Consider the following 16,348-nt stretch of genomic DNA (forward strand, 5'->3'; position numbering starts at 1 on the left):
GGCGTGTGCGATGTGAGGGTGAGCATGTGGGGTTTTGACGTGTGGGTGTGGGGTTTTGGTGGGTGAGGGCGGGAATGTGGACTTTGAGGGTGGGGTTGTGGGCTGAGTGTGGGGGTGTGGGGACTTAGTTTGCGTGTATGTGGGTGTGAGGGTAGGTATGTGTGTGTAAGGGTGTGTAGGGTTTGTTTTGTGTGTGTGGGGTTGGGTGTGTGGGTGTGGGAGGTGAGTTTGGGTTTGTGGGCAAAGACTGTGGGCGTGTGTGCTGGAGAATGTGGTGGTGTGGGGGTTGAGGGTGAGGCATGTGGGTGAAATGGTGAGCGTGTGGGTTTAAGGGTCGTGGTTTGGGGGTTGAGTGTTGGGGTGTGATGTTGGGTGTGTTGGGCTTGGTGTGGTGAGTGTGGGTGTGTTTAGCGTGAGGCTGGGTGTGTGTGAGTTGTGTCTGTGGGTGTTTGGAAGTGAGTATGGTGGGGTGGGTGGTCAGGGTGAGGGTGGGGGTGTTGAGGGTGATTGTGGGATTTGTGGGGATTTGGTCGGTTAAGGGCGGGGTGTGTGGTGGGTGAGGGTAGAGTGTAGGGGTGTGTGGTCGTGTGGGTGGCGAGGGGCGTGTGTGTGGTTGAGGTGTTTAGGGTTAAGTGCGGGGGTGTGGTGGATGGGGTTAGGCATGTGGTGTGTGAGGATCGGGGAGTGATAGTGGGCCTGTGTGGTTTGAGTTTGGCGGTGTGTTGTGAAGGTTGGGAGTGTGGGTTTGTGGGTGTGAGTGTGGTCCTGTAGGGTGTGAGAGTGGGGGTTTGTGTTGGTGAGTGTTGGGTCTAATTGTGGGGATGATTTTGTTGGTGGGAGTTTTGAGGGTGGGCTTGTGCGTTGTGTGTGTGGGTGTATGGGCTGTGAGCATGGGGGTCTGGGGTTTCAGGTTGGGCATGTCGTGTTGTGATGGGTGAGGGCGGGCATGTCGGTTGTGAGGGTGGGGATATAGGGTTAAGTGTGGGGGTATGAGGCTTGAGACTGGGTGTGAGGTTCGGGGTGTGGGTGTGGCGGTTGAGTTTGGGCATGTGGTGTGAGTGCAGGGGTATGTGGGGGATTTGGGGTGAGGTTTTGTGTATGAGGCTAGGGGTGAGGTTGTTGGTGGAGAGTGTGGGGATGTGAGGTGGGGAGTTTGGGGTGTGAGTGTGGGGGAGTGAGGTGGGAAGGTAGGGGGTGTGAGGTCAGGAGGGTGTGTGTTGGGGGGTGTGAGTTTGTGTGTGATGGTGGGCGAGGATAGTGCGTCTGGGGGTGAGTGTGTGGGTATGAGTGTGGGGGTGTGATTTTAAGGGTGTAGGTGGGACTGAGTGTGGGTAGTGTGGGATTGGTGGTTCCTCTGTGTGCGACGTTGTGTGGGGGTGTGCAGCGTTGTAGCCAGGTGCCATGGATAGCGATTTTGGAGGTTCCTATATCTCAACTGCCTGGCTGATCAGGAGACTCTCCCGCTCTTTCATTACTATTCCATAGAGCAGGAAGTTTGAACAAACTGGCCCTGAACATGATTGGCCACTCCGTTGCCGTCGACTCCTGGAGTCGGATTAGAACCCACAGCCTGCATGTGTGGACAGAGGGAACCTACGCACTGTTGCGGTGGTGTAGTGCTGTTGCCACTGGGCTATTTATTCGGAGAGCAGGGTAGTGCTCCCAGGGGACGTGGGATCAAATCCCACCAGTTGCAGCTGTTGAAAATTGAATTCTCAAAGTGTGATTACTCGATCATCAGTAAATTTATGGAAGGGGTTACCAACAATTCTATCAAGCAACATCTGCTTATCCATAACCTGCTCTCTGATGCGAAGTTTTGGTTCCGCCAGGGCCACTCAGCTCCTGACCTCATTACAGCCTTGGTTCATACATTGACAAAGGAGCTGAACTCTTGTGGTGAGGTGAAAGTGAGGGCTCTTGACATCAAAGTTCCATTTGACACCAAGGAGCCCTCGAAAGACTGAAGTCAATGGGAAACAGATGGAAAAATCACCACTGGTTGTTGTCATACCTAGCCCAACCATCTTCAGGTGCTTCATCAATGACCTTTCTTCCATCATAAGGTCAGATAGGCATATGTTCGCTGATGATTACAAAATGTACAGCACCATTCGTGACTCGTCGGATACTGATGCGTTCCATGAACATTTGCAGCAAAACATGGATATTATGCAGATTTGGGCTGACAAGTGACATTTGCACCACACAAGTGTCAGGCAATGACCATCTCCAACAAGAGAGTATTCAACCATCGTCCCTTGATGTTCAGTGGCATTGCAATTACTGAATCCGCCACTATCAACATCCTGGGGGTTACCATTGACCCAAAACTGTACTGAACACGCGATATAAATAGTATGACTACAAGAACAAGTCAGAGGCTGGGGATCGTGAGTTGAGTAACTCAGCTGCTGATTCCCAAAGCCTGTCCGCTATCTACAATGCACAAGTCAGGGGTTTGATGGGATACTCCCCATTTGCCTGGATGAGATCCGCTCCGTCAATGCTTAAGAAGCTCGACGCCATCCAGGACAAAGCAGCCCGCTTGATTCACCTCACATCTACAAATATTCACTCCCTCCACCACCAGCGCAGAGTCTGGGAAATAAGTACCATCTACAGGATGCATTGCAGGAATTCACCAAGGCTCTTTAGGAGCAACTTCCAAACTCACAAACACTACCATCTAGAAGGACCAGGGCATCAGGTAGATGAGAACACCACTACATGGAAGATCCCCTCCAGGTCACCCACCATCGTGACTTGGAAATATATCTGCGGTTGTTTCACTCTCATTGGGACAAAATACTGGAACTCCCTACCTAACAGCACTGTGGGTGCACCTACACCACATGGACTGCAGCGGTTCAAGAAGGCAGCTCACCCCCTTCGCAATTGTCAACTAGGGTTGGGCAGTAAATGCTGGACCAGCCTGAGAAGTCCAGATCCGGTGGAAGAGTGATAGTAAAACCAGATCAGCCATCATCGTATCGAATGGCATAGCAGGAATTGAAGGGCCGCATGGCCTAATCCTGCCCTCCAGCCAGATTTCCTTCTGCTCCTCAGTTAGTGTGGATTAAATTCACACGATGCGAAAGGAGGAACTCCGACTTTTCATTTTCCTGCTGCCCGGCGAGTTTTAAATTCTATACCCTCCCCTATACCCGCACCAAGCCCACCCCACCCCACAAGGGCAGCTTGGGGAAATTTTGCATTTACCCCAAAATTGAGAATGGTAACAAGTAAAATAACCGATCACAAGTATGAGAATGATCCGCAGCTGCTTTTTGGCAGAGTAGCAGTTAACTGGAGGATTAGTACCGTGTGATGACTTTCCCGAGTAATAACTTAGCTATTCACACGGCCTGAAGCCTCGCTCTGTGTGAACAGATCTTCATCTGTATATTATCAATGGGAGAGAGAACATCACCGTGCATTGGGGAGAATGGCTAGTGGAGGGAACAAGTAGGGGGTGGAGGTGTTGGGAGGTGGGAGTTGGCGGATGGTGGAATAAATATGAAGTAAAATTGTGCAGGTCTGTCACTTCCCAAACGCCCATTTCAGCCTCCCGTCCAAAACCAACCTCCCACCGTGGATAGCGCAGCGATTTTTGGCTCACGACAGGCTGGCCACTCACTGACATTGATTCAATCCAGGTATCAGTTTCGACCAATTGTCTACTTCAGATGAGATTCTGTCTTTCGGTGTTGCTGATCAGCTGGGCCAATGGGGCTTGGATGTGCTGTTTAAGCTGGGTTTAGTCGCCTATTCACGACCATGTTGGTTCAGGCTATCTTGTTTGACTCATTTCCCCAGTGCTTCATCTTCATCTTCAAGGTAATATGGAAAATATTACTTTTGCAGGACCAGTGCCCATTTCATGTCCGTTCACGATGATAGCGATGCCCAGGAGGTGAATAATAACACCTCTATTGCTGCCGTCTACACGTAAAACCCCATCTGAGGTATCCTCGGCTGTCTGAAACAAACTCCGCCAGCTATCGCAACACCATGTCTGGTCGGCTCGTGCTGGTCTGATATGAATGATGTCTTAAACGTCACGATCTTCCAATATAATCGCCATTGTCTACTTCACAGGCGGTATTGTGACACCAAGACTGACAAAGCACCCTCCCTGGGAGAGATTCTTGACTGGTGACCGGATCATTCTCAAATGCGAAGTTGGAAAAACTCCCGGCTCAATAAATTACTTCTGGAATATAAATGGTCAGGGTGACATAACCGGGAGTGAAAGTTACATCATTGAGGCAGCTGCACTGAACTATACCGGAGTGTACAAATGTAAAATCAACACAACAACCTCTACGCTGCACACAGCTTACAGTAACACCATTCGGCTGAGCATCACAGGTAAGACTTGATGCACATAATAGCGTTTGAGTATGCTAACGTTTTCCCAATTACGCAGTTGAATGAAAGAACTCCCCTGAGCTCCTCAGACCCTTCATCTTCAGCTGCTTCATCAATGATCTTCCGTCCATCAAAAGGTCAGAAGTTGGTAAGTTAGCTGGTGATTGCACAATGTTCAGCACCATTCGCGAATTCGCAGGTACTGAAGAAGTCCATACACAAACAACTGACAAGTGACAAGTAACATTCGCGCAAAACATATGTGAGATGATGACCATCTCCAAAAAGAGGAAATCTTAACAACGCCCCTTGACATTCAATTGCATTACCATCACTGAATCTCCCACTATCAATGTCCTGGGGGGTTACCATTGACCAGAAATTGAACTGGACTAGTCATATAAATGCTATGGCTACAAGAGCAGAGCAGACCAGAGGCTGGGAATCCTGTGGGAAGTAACTCACCTCCTGGTTGCCAAAACCTGCCCACTATCGACAAGGCACAAGTCAGGAGTGTGATGCGATACTCTCCACTTTCCTGGATGAGTTCAGCTCCCACAACACTCAAGAAGCTCAACACTATCCAGGACAAAGAAGCCCCGCTTAACTGACATTCAATCCACAAATATTCACGCCCCCCCACCCCCCCAACCCCACACCCCCCCACCCCCACCTCTGACGCACAGTAACAGCAGTATACAGAATCTACAAGATGCGCTGCGGGGACTCTCCAAGGCCGCTGAGACAGCCAACAACCTTCCAAGCAAACAACCAATAACATCTAGAACGACAACGGCAGCAGACACATGGGGAACCAACAGCTTGAAGTTCCCCTCCAAGTCACTCACCATTTTGACTGGGAAATATATCACCGTTCCTTCACAGTCGCTGAGTCAATATCCTGGAATTCCCTTCCTAACATCACAGTGAGTGTACTCACACCATTTTGGCTGTAGCTGTTCAAGAAGGCAGTTCACCATCACCTTCTCAAGTGCAATTAGGGAAGGGCAATAAATGCTGGCCGAGCCAGCGACGCCCACATCCCGCAAATGAATAATTTAAAAAACATATTTCAGGAAATGGTTGCTCTAACAGAGATATTTGATTCGTGTAGACGTATTAAAGCAAACATTATCCACAACCATTATCATATGGCAGGTTTAAATGAGTATCATCAGAAAATTCTGGTAAAATAGTTCTGAAGCAGAGTCATGTGGATCTGACTCAAAACGTGACTGTTTCTCTATCCACAAATGTTGCCTGCCTGCTGAGATTTCCCAGCGTTTCCTTTTTTTAATTTGAGTTGGATAGTTCCCCAGGGTCATATGGGATCTAAACCACATTGCTGAGGGAGGCAAGGGAGGAGATTGCTGGGGCCTTGACCGAAATATGTGTATCCTCACTGGTGACGGATGTCGTCCCACAGGACTGGAGAATGGCCAATGTTGTTTCACTGTTTAAAAAGGGTAGCAGGGATAATCCAGGAAATACAGGCCGGTGAGCCATACGTCAGTGTTAGGGAAACTAATGGAGAAGATTCTTCGTGACAGGATTTAACACTATTTGGAAGCAAATGGGCGTATTAGTGAGAGGCAGCATAGTTTTGTGAATGGGAGGTCGTGTCTCACTAACTTCATCGAGTTTTTCGAGGAAGCGAAAAAGATGATCGACGATGGAAGGATAGTATATGTTATGTACATGGATTTCAGTAAGGCCTCTGAAAAGATCCCTCATGGCAGACTGGTACAGAAGGTAAAGTCGCACGGGATCAGAGGTGATTTGGCAAGATGGATACAGAATTAGCTTCTTCATAGAAGACAGAGTGTAGCAGTGGAAGGGTGAATTCCTGAATGGAGAGCAGTGACTAGTGGTGTTCCTCAGGGATGAGTGCGGGGACCTTCGCTGTTTGTAGTATACATAAATGATTTGGAGGAAAATGTAACTGGGCTAATTAGTAAGTTTTCACACGACACTAAGTTTGGAGGAGTTGCAGATAGTGAAGAGTATTGTCAAGTGATACAATGGGATATATATCGGTTGGAGACTTGGGCGGAGAAATGACAAATGGAGTTTAATCCAGACAAATGCGAGGTAATGCATTTTGTAAAGTCTAATACAGGTAGGAATTATGCAGTAAATGGCAGATCCCTTAAGTGCGTCGACGGGCAGAGGGATCTGGGTGTATAGCTCCACAGGTCACTGAAAAGTGGCACCGCAGGTGGATAAGGTAGTCAGGAAGGCATATGGCATGCTTGCCTTCATCGGCAAGGGTATTAAGTATAAAAGCTGGGAAGTCAGGCTGCAGCTTTATAGAACTTTGTTTAGGCCAGACTTGGACTACTGCGTGTAATTCTGGTCGCCACGTTACCAGACGGATATGGTGGCATTGAAGAGGGTGCAGAGGAGGTTTATCAGCATTCTGCCTGGTCTGGAGGTTATGAGCTCTGAGGAGGAGTTGGAGAAACTCGGATTGTTCTCACTAGAGTGACGGAGATTGAGATGCGACTTGATAGAAGTTAACAAAATTATGAGTGGCATGGACAGAGTCGATAGTCAGAAGTTTTTTCCCAGTGTGCTAGTGTCAATTACTAGGGGACATAGATTTAAGGTGAGTGCAGAAAACTTTAGAAAAGATGTGCGATGCAAGTTTTTTTACACAGAGGGTAGTGAGTATTTGGAAATCGCTTCCAGAGGACGTGGTTTAAGCAGATATGATGGTGGTGTTTAAGAGGCAGCTTGACAAATACACAAAAAGGATGGGAATGGAGTGATACAGACCCCGGAAGAGCAAAATGTTTTAGTTTGACAGGCAATATGATCGGCTAAGGCTTGGAGGGCCGAAGGGCCAGTCCATGTCCTGTGCTTTTCTTTTTTCTTTGTTCTTTGTTCACGTTTCCAACATCCGTGGTTGTTTGTTTTTTGCTTTCACTTTAGTGTGGCAGGTTATTCTCCACAATACATTAACCAGAGAGGTGTCAGACATTTAATGCGGCACCTTTATTCACCAACGCCCAAGTTTTATTTTGCAAATTATAACACTTGATCACATGAAATGATGAAGCTTTGATTGCTAGGAAGCCTAGGGTCATCTTGGGTGTGATGACAAAGATCTGCTATGAATTCGATCATCTGTCACACCTCCTATTGTTCAGCCGATTGACTTCAGATACACTAGATATGGATTGGAGAGTGTAACAGGCGGCCAGGAGTTAGCATGAAAAATGAGGTCGAAGATCAATGAGGGCCACCTGAACGGTGAAGCTGTCTCGAGGGGCAGAAGGAACTAATTAAGTTTGTGTTAAAGCAGTAGCTGCACGTCAAAAAAAAGGTATTTCATTGGCTGTAAAGCATTCTACACATGCCGATGTCCTGATAAATGTAAGCCCCAGTTCGCATTTTCTCTCATAGCCAATGGAATCCAAATCAAACGGAAAAAAATAAATTATTGTCTCAGGGTGCACTCAAGGTTTTGTGGTGACCGGCCCTGAGATAGGACTTTTCTTGGTGGGATCAGGATTAGGCGGGATGAGTGTTTCCGTTTTCAGCTATGGTTTCTGGTTGTTGCTTAGGAATGTACCCATCGCCCATCCCCAGCAGGCTGCATCACTCCTTACAGGAGAGTTTTTCCAGGTCACCACTCCCCCTTGGTGAAGAAGAATTTCTTGATGTCAGCCCTGAACAACCTAGCTCATAGCCTGAATGATGTGTCCCTTTTCGCTGCATTCCCTCTTCACTAGAATACTTCATTTCCCTCTAAATAATTTATCAATTTCGTTAATCATTAGCTGCAAATAACTCCTACCCCAACACCACACCCACCCCCCGAACCAACCCGACGGCGCGGATACTAATCTCCTAAATCATGCAAACATTCGAAATAGGAGCAAGAGTAGGCCATTCGGCCCCTCAAGCCTGCTCCGACATTCAATAGGATCATGGCTGATCTTTTTTTGTTTCCAATTACTATCCCATCTTCCCCCGATAACCTTTCACTGCCTCGCCCAACGTGAGTCTCGCTAGCCCAGCCTTACAATTATTCAGTGACACCACCTCCACCGCCTTCTGAGGGAAAGAATTCCAAAGTTGCACAACACTCTGAGAGAGAAACAATTTCCTCATCTCTGTCCGAAAAGAGCGACCGCTAATTTGGTGTGAGCGGGGGTTTGGGAGCTGAGGTTGGGGCATGTGGTGGGGAAAGTGTCTGGGGAATCAGGATTGGGCGTGGGGGAGGGGTGGGGTGTGAGAGGGTGGGCCATTTGTGGGTTGAGTGTGGAGAGGGGGGGTTGGGTGATCTAGGGGGTGAGAGCGGGGCGTGTGGCGGGTGACTGTGGGTTTGTGGGGGGCTAGTGAGTGGCATGTGGGGGATGGGGAATGTGGGGGGTGAGATTTGAGGGTGTGAGGGTTGGGACAATTGGTTTTGAGGGTGGGGATGGAGCGCGTGGGTGTTTAAGTTGTTTGCGTGTGGGTGTTTGGGTGGGTGTATGGAGGGTTAGTACGGCATTGTGGGGGGTCAGGGTAGTGTGTGTGAGGGTGAGGATGTGGGGTATGTGTTGTGCGGAATGAATGTGGTTTTCTGTGGGTGAGTGTAGGGTGTGAGTGTTTGGGGTGTGGGGGTGAGTGTGGGAGTGAGTTTGGGAGTGTGTGTGGGGGAGTGGCTGTTGTGTAAGGGGGGACGTTGAGTGTGGCGGTGTAGGGGTGATTTTGGTTGTTTGTGTGGGGGTGTGGAGGTTGCGTGTGGGGTGAGTGGGGGTATGTGGGGTGGGGTGTGGGGATATTGTTTGTATGTCGGTGGAGTGTGGGTTTTTGGGAATGTGGGTGGAGTTGTGGGGGGTGAGTGTGTGTCTGCTGGGGGTTAGTGTGGGGGTGTAGGTGTGGATGGGCGGTGAGTGTGGGAGTGTTGAGGATGAGTGTGTGGAGTTGGGGATGTGGGGGTTAATGTGTGTGTGTGGGTGGGGTGTGGGTGTTTGAGGATGTGTGTGGGTATGTGGGGACTGAGTGTGGTTCTGTGAGGGCTGAGTGTGTGGAGGTGTGGTGGTTAATGTGGGTATGTGGGGGGTGAGTGTGTGTGTTTGAGTAATTAGTGTGAGGGTGGGGTTCTGGGAACGGGATGGGCAACTCACACTGAACGTTGGCAGCGATGCCCACAACCCCCATGTATGGAGGAGGCAGGTTCCAACTGAGGCAACTCCAGAGGGCACTGGTTGATTATCTAAACAAAAACAGGAGGGTTCAGAGGGTTGAGAGGGAAGGAGAGGCTAGGGATGGGAGATGAGGGTGGGGAGCGGGATGGCAGGGGAGACTGGAGAGGAGCTTGGTTTTGGACCAGTTAAGAAGGTAGGAGAGCCTTTATTCTGAAAGTTAACAGAGAAAAGAGTCTCATCAGCATCCAGGTTCATAGGGATCATGTTAACACGGATTAATGCCGACGCTGTGCTTAAAGCAGAGCTCACAGATCGCGAAATTAAATTTCTCAGCGATGTATTTAATGGATCCAAAGGGGGAAAAAAATAGAAACACGAGGCGGTGTCCAAGGGGAGAATAATCCATTCTAGAATATGATATCCTTTCACAAGAAGTGGCAAATATCAGGTATCTGCGAGCAGGCACTAAGTTGCATCACGGCCCCTGTATCAAAAGCACTCGCTGAATTCGTTCAATTACCGGAACAAATGATGTATTTAATGCGCGGGACAAACTGTTCTAAATGTTGCTTTGAAGATAGACCTTGTTCTGTTGCGCTGTGTGGGATATGTTATCAATTCCCGACACCACATTACGGAGATTATATTTTTAGTTCGTTGATGGGATGTAGGCCTCTCTAGCCGCATCAGAAAACCTTTCCATCCTTAACTGCCCTTGAGAAAGTGATGATGAGCTTCCTGCTCGGAGGGTTGCAGTCCAATCGTTCTAGAAAGTTCCACATCCCTGCCAGGAAGGAAGTTCCAGGATTTTAAGCCAATGGCGTTGCTAACCATTAAGGGCTTCGCGCAACAGTGGTTCAAATACAAGCGTGTCCTAGACTTGAATATACATCTCCAGGAGCGAAATCAGGTTTGAAGCTCAAAATATGAATGCACAGGTGACAAAAATGTTGACTACTTCATTTTCTTTCCTTTTAAATTGATAATTCATTTGAAGGCAACGTATATCTTTAAAACATACATCCTTTTGCCTTTAGATCCGATTGAGATGCGTTTGGTGAATGGGACGGAGACTTGTTCCGGGAGATTGGAGCTGAATTATAACAACACCTGGGGGTCTGTCTGTGGTGCTGGTTGGGACATGCTTGACGCCAAAGTTGCTTGTCAGCAGCTGGGCTGCGGGGTCGCTAAATCAGCTCCGCAAGGTGGCCATTTCGGAGCGGCCCCTGGCCTTTTTTGGCTGGATGATGTTGCATGCAAAGGAACAGAGGCGAATTTATTCCAGTGTCGAGCGAATGCCTGGGGGAAACACAACTGCACCTCAGCAGAGGCAGCGTCTGTTATTTGTTCAGGTAAAAAAATAATGAATATCTGCATCTATTTATATATATATATATATATATATAGGGGACAGGAGGGGAGGGGGAAAGTGGGATAACGCCTGATTTCATCTATCTGTCCAGAGGAATACAATCTTTTGCAATCATTTCCAAGAGATGATATGTGCTGGAGTGCTGAGCTCCAAGGTTGAAGCACTGGTGCTAAATCACCATTGTGAGCAGACTGACTGCATGAGCCACCTGCTCTGTTTAATTCCGCCAGGGCGCGAGTCCCACCTTGGCTGCCAAACGGATTAAAGTGGAGCCAGTGGCGGAAGTTTGTGCGTGGGCGACGTATAACGCGACCTGTGATGCAAAACAGGCATCAATAGTGCGGAAATAAATCAGTGGCTAAGGTGGTTCAATTTTGCGGCCACCACTCACCTGCCAGAGGGAACTCTCGCCCTATCAAAAAGTCTCAGACAACAAAAAACGTTTAGTATTTTTCCACCTGTCCTGTATGGACAAACGGAGCTGCATAGAATCTGGCACCTTAGTCGGTCATCCATGCTCGCGAGGCTTGGGAAACTCCCCTCTTACTCTTTGACGGTTTTCCAATATGTCTATAGTCTGATATTGGTCTCTTTACTGTGCCTCATTGAGCGAAACGTTGCAGTTCTAGTTGCGAATTGTAGCCTGACGCTATGAGTAAGGATGGTGTACGCCAAATTGATTTCCATTTACATCGTGGCCCAGCAATCGCCCCCCTCCTCCCCCTTCCAATTGTGTTTTCGAAAGTACGGCCTTGGCAATCAAGTCCTGGGTTGGGACCCAAATCTTCAACTCCATCCAAAAAACTCCCTCCCTTCATTCTAGGTAACGACGTACCGTTTGTTTTGAAAGCTATTTTGTTACTGTTCAGTGATCGGTCTTTACAAATTGTTGCACTTTTTAAAGCAGCTTGTTATTTTCTTATTCCTTCGTGGGATTTGCTTATCACTGGGAACGTCAGCATTGGTCACCTGTTCCTAACTGCACTTTAATTGAAAGGCTTGCAGATGGGCTATATAATGTAGAACACATTGCACTTTAGCTTCATACATAGTCATCGCCAGACCAGGTGAGTTGAGGTTGGGTGAATTTGACAGGTGCATTGGTCATCACCATTGAGACGAGCATTCAATTCCATATCTGGTAAATGAATTGAACCTCCATACGTGGTCGTGAGTGATTTGAACGCAGGTCCCCAGACCATGAGCCGGGTGCTTCTGTTTTACTGGTCAGGTGATATTACCAGTGCGCCAGGATGTTCCCCTGACGCCGTCTAACATTTGTTATTAAGAACCTAAACTTCACGCCACTCGAAATAGTGTCGCTTGAATTAAATTTCCACCCCATGTTTTATAACTGAACGTGTCTCAATTCTAACTCGCCTCATTCTCTTGGATGAAGGGATTATCTTGTGGAGAAATTTAAACACGTTCGGGTTCAGAGGAAGGAGAGCTGGACTTATTCAAACGTTTATGGTCCTGAGGGCACCTAATGGCTTGGATGCAGGGAGGATATTTCCTTTTGTGGGTGGAGCTAGAAATAAGGGACACAATTTAAAAATAAGATAGTTACAAATTATAAAAGAGATAAGGATTATTTTCTTCGCCCATATTTATCGTTAGTGTGTGGAATTCTCTTGCCAGAGAACAGTGGGGGCTTTGTCAATGTATTTATTCAAGGTAAAGTTAGACAGATATTTGAGAAACAAATGCAACAAGGGTGACAGAGAGGGAGTGAGGAGTGCAGAGAGAAGGTGAAGTTTAGACCACAAACAGACCAGCCACTATCCGATTGAATGGCGGGGCAGTCTCGATGGGCTGAATGGGCTACCCCGACTGACAAGCCCTACGTTCACGTGCTATGGCTCAGCCCCATCTCGGCAGCGTTGTGATGCAATGTGAGACGAGTGATTGACTGAAAGCATTATTCTGAGTGCGCAAGGCAATGGTTTGAGGAAATATTTTGAACAAGGGCATAGTTTTGTTAATGGGCGGTTCTAGCTCAATCCGAATTTGCTGGGCGTGATGCCTATGTCCTTTGCTTTCATTGAACCTGCCCACGTTGTGTAACCACGTTCACCTCAATTTATCGAATCACGTTTTGAAAGCTGCCAGGACATAAATGTTTCCATCTAGACCAGGGTTCGGACGTACCAATCTCTCTTCCGTGATTGAGTTATAGAGGCCTGCAACACAGATACAGGCCCTTCGGCCCATAGAGTCAGCTCCAGTCAAACAAGCACCTAGCTATTCTAATCCCGTTTCCAACCAATAGGCCCAAAGCCTTGAATGACTTGGCATAGCAAATGAGCATCCAAATACTTCTTAAATGTTACGAGTGTTTCTGCCTCTACCATCCTTTCAGGTAGTGAGTTCCTGATTCCCACCACCCTCTCGGTGAAAGAATTCTTCCTCACATCCCCTCTAAACCTCCTGCTCCTTACCTTAATCTATGCCCCCAGGATATTGATCCCTCCAGCAAGGGGAAAAGTTCCATCCTGTCTACCCTATCTATGCCCCTCATAATTGTATTCACCTCAATCATGTCCTTCCTCAATCTCCTCTGCTCCCGGGAAAATAATCCAAGCCTATCCAAACTCTCCTCATAACTAAACCTCTCCATCCCAGACAGCATCCTTGTACATCTCCTCTGCTCTCTCTCTAATGCGATCACATCCTTCCTATAACGCGGATTCCAGAACTGTATGCAACACTATAGCCCTGGTCCAACCAGCGCCTTGTTGTGAGAATATCCAACATTGGTTCTGGACCTGAGCACAAAATGTGGGTTAAATTTCCGGTGCAGTTGAGAAGGATTGCTGCATTTCGTCTTTTTTTGCCAACTTTTGGATGAGACAGTGGAGGAAAGTGGCGCCTGTGCGCTGAAGCTGACGTAAGAGAGCCTAGCAAAATATTTAAACGTTGAAAAGTTTGGGGGGTGGGGGCGGGGACACCGGGCGGAAGTGGTTTATGAGGCGGGCCACGGTGTATATATATATATATATATAGATATATATATATATCTATATATATATATGTGACCTGGTCAACATTTATCATCCAATTAGCATCAATAAAACAAATTATCCGGTCAGTATCTATCTTCTGTTTATCTAACAGTAAGAAACACCGTTGACCAGCACCTCCCCAAGATTATATCTGTACCTGACCTTCAAAAGTACATCACTGGCAGCAGATCATTTTTGGTCATGAAATGTGTCACACAATTGGAAGTTGCTCTTCCACAATTATAGACCCTCTCATTTAGTGCTGACCGCAGCAAATTTACCTTTTGTTTAAATATATAAGGCGCAATAACCAGGGGGCAGAGATTTATGGTAAAATGTAGAAGTCTAAGAGGGGAGTGGAGGAGAAAGTTGAGTCTGGCACTCACTGCCTGAAAGGTTGGTTGAGTCAGAATCTCTCGGAACAATTAAGAAATATTGAGCTATTCAATTGCGTTTCCGTAGCCTCCAGGGCTATTGGCCAAGCACAGGGGAATGGGGTCACTGTAGTCAGATCTTTGTTGACCGGCACTGATACCATGGACAGAATGGCCTCCTTCTGCGATGTTGACGTCTATGAGTCTATCTATAAATCTCCGGTTTTCGCCCAGTTTCTGACCGGACAAATATATTCTAAGAATTTAATTAACAAGGGGACTTTATGGCTCAACATGTGGACTTGGAAATTGAGTACTCATTTAAGGGAAAAACAGCAACCATCGACAAAAAGACAAAGCAGCAAAGTTAATGTTTAAATATAATGGTCACCAGAATAGAACTGGCATAATTCGCAGCAGCGGAGTCAATGACTGTCAATTCAACCTAGTAGCAACACACGGTAGAGTATGTTATACTACTTACTTGAGTAAGTAGAATTGAATACCTACCGACGGGCTTTACTGGTGCTATAGTCAGGAACGATGCAAGAGTATCGCCCTATGCCAACAGTCAGCCTTGCTAAGCCCTCCCCCCACAATGACATTCCTAAAATAAATATTATGCATTAGCATGTATAACCTTTCTGCATTTATAATCAGAGATTTATCTGAGTTGAACAAGTAGAATATCATGATACTGTTTGTAATTGCTGATGTTTCTACACATTGCACAGCGTATGTGCTAGAAAGAAAAAACATATTTTAACGTTCAAGTCAGTAACTTGATCTAATGCTACATGTCCCTTCAAAAGTTACTAAACAAATGTATGCACATTTGCACAATTAATGATCGTTTGCACAAATTCGTTCACTTTAATATCGGTTATACAGATTTACCAACGCTTATTTTTATTATTACTACAGGTCAGTATTATGTGGAAGGACTAATCCGCCTGTGTCTTTCTGTTGTATTGCTGGTCCTGGCTGTGATCTTAATCGCCACGCAACTGAAAATTAATCACAGGAGCAAAAGGAGCAACTTGGGTAATATACGTGTGAATTGATTAACACATTATATTTAGAAATCGGTGATTTATTTTTCCATCTTTTTTATAATATTGGACTGATTTTTCAAGCAGCACATCTCACAGATTAGGCCCTATGCGGATTATCAAAATTACAACAATTGTGATACATGTGTGGATAATTCAATGCACTCGGTATACATTTTACCATCACTATTTTGAATGTTTCACAGATACCCCCCCAGGCTGCTGCTTGTATACAGAAGCACTGAAGAAATTAGTGTCCGTGAGGGATGGGGGAAGAAGGGTTTACACTGCAGCAATGCTCTGAAAATGCCAACTATCTTCCAGGCAAAGTGCATGATTCATTAAAGATTAACAGTAATCCGGTCGCTTGGCACTGTATTCTGATTCTGAAAATGGAGGAGTTTGACAGGGATAAAAACAGAAAATGCTGGGAAGAAAAAAAAAACGTTGCTGGTGTGACAGCATCTGTGGACAGAGTAACAGAGTGGACGTTTTGTACCCGTATGACCGCAGTGCTAAAAAGAAGTAGATACGTGATTGAATTGATGGTGTTTAAGGGAGGACAGGGGCTGGACCATCTGAAGCTGGATAGAAGGTCAGGTAGATAGGTGGGGGCTAAGGATGAATTGACAAGGGTGTCATCGACACGAGACAAAGGGAGTGTTAGTCGTGGTGCTAAATAATAAAGAATGTGCTGATAGTGGCATAAAGATAAAGGAAGCAGAATGTGCTAATAGCTGAACAAGGGTCTTCACTTTGTCAAAGAATGACATAGAACAAGCAACAATTGGCTGTTTTGCGCGGGGGTGAGGGGGTGGTGTTGTGGTAGGGTTCGGGGTGGGGGTTGGGTGTAAGGTGCCCTGGTTTGGTAAAATGGATAGTGGAAGGGATCATAAAAATGATTCAAAAAGTGATACGACAACGAATAAATTGTAAAGCTGAACAAAAATAAAGCTTAAAAAATGATTAGAAAGGATGAAGAAAGCTCCCTAGCCCTGAATCAGTGTCATAGATATTCCAAATGTGAACT

The 16,348-nt window shown here is 46.7% G+C and overlaps 1 protein-coding gene across 1 annotated transcript in view; it reads left to right on the forward strand.

The window, feature by feature from the left end:
• Positions 1-15,731, forward strand: part of LOC144672820 (scavenger receptor cysteine-rich domain-containing protein DMBT1-like) — an 18,808-nt gene extending 3,077 nt beyond the window's left edge. Inside the window, exons 2-4 of the mRNA XM_078534801.1 lie at positions 4,102-4,374; positions 10,553-10,867; positions 15,191-15,731. Of these exons, the coding sequence (XP_078390927.1) occupies positions 4,102-4,374; positions 10,553-10,867; positions 15,191-15,330 (728 nt within the window). The 3' untranslated portion in view covers positions 15,331-15,731. The remainder of the gene's footprint in view (positions 1-4,101; positions 4,375-10,552; positions 10,868-15,190) is intronic.
• Positions 15,732-16,348: the final 617 nt, after the last annotated feature.

Source organism: Cetorhinus maximus, unplaced genomic scaffold, assembly GCF_964194155.1.
Source record: "Cetorhinus maximus unplaced genomic scaffold, sCetMax3.hap1.1 HAP1_SCAFFOLD_57, whole genome shotgun sequence".
In the NCBI taxonomy this organism is placed as follows: domain Eukaryota; kingdom Metazoa; phylum Chordata; class Chondrichthyes; order Lamniformes; family Cetorhinidae; genus Cetorhinus; species Cetorhinus maximus.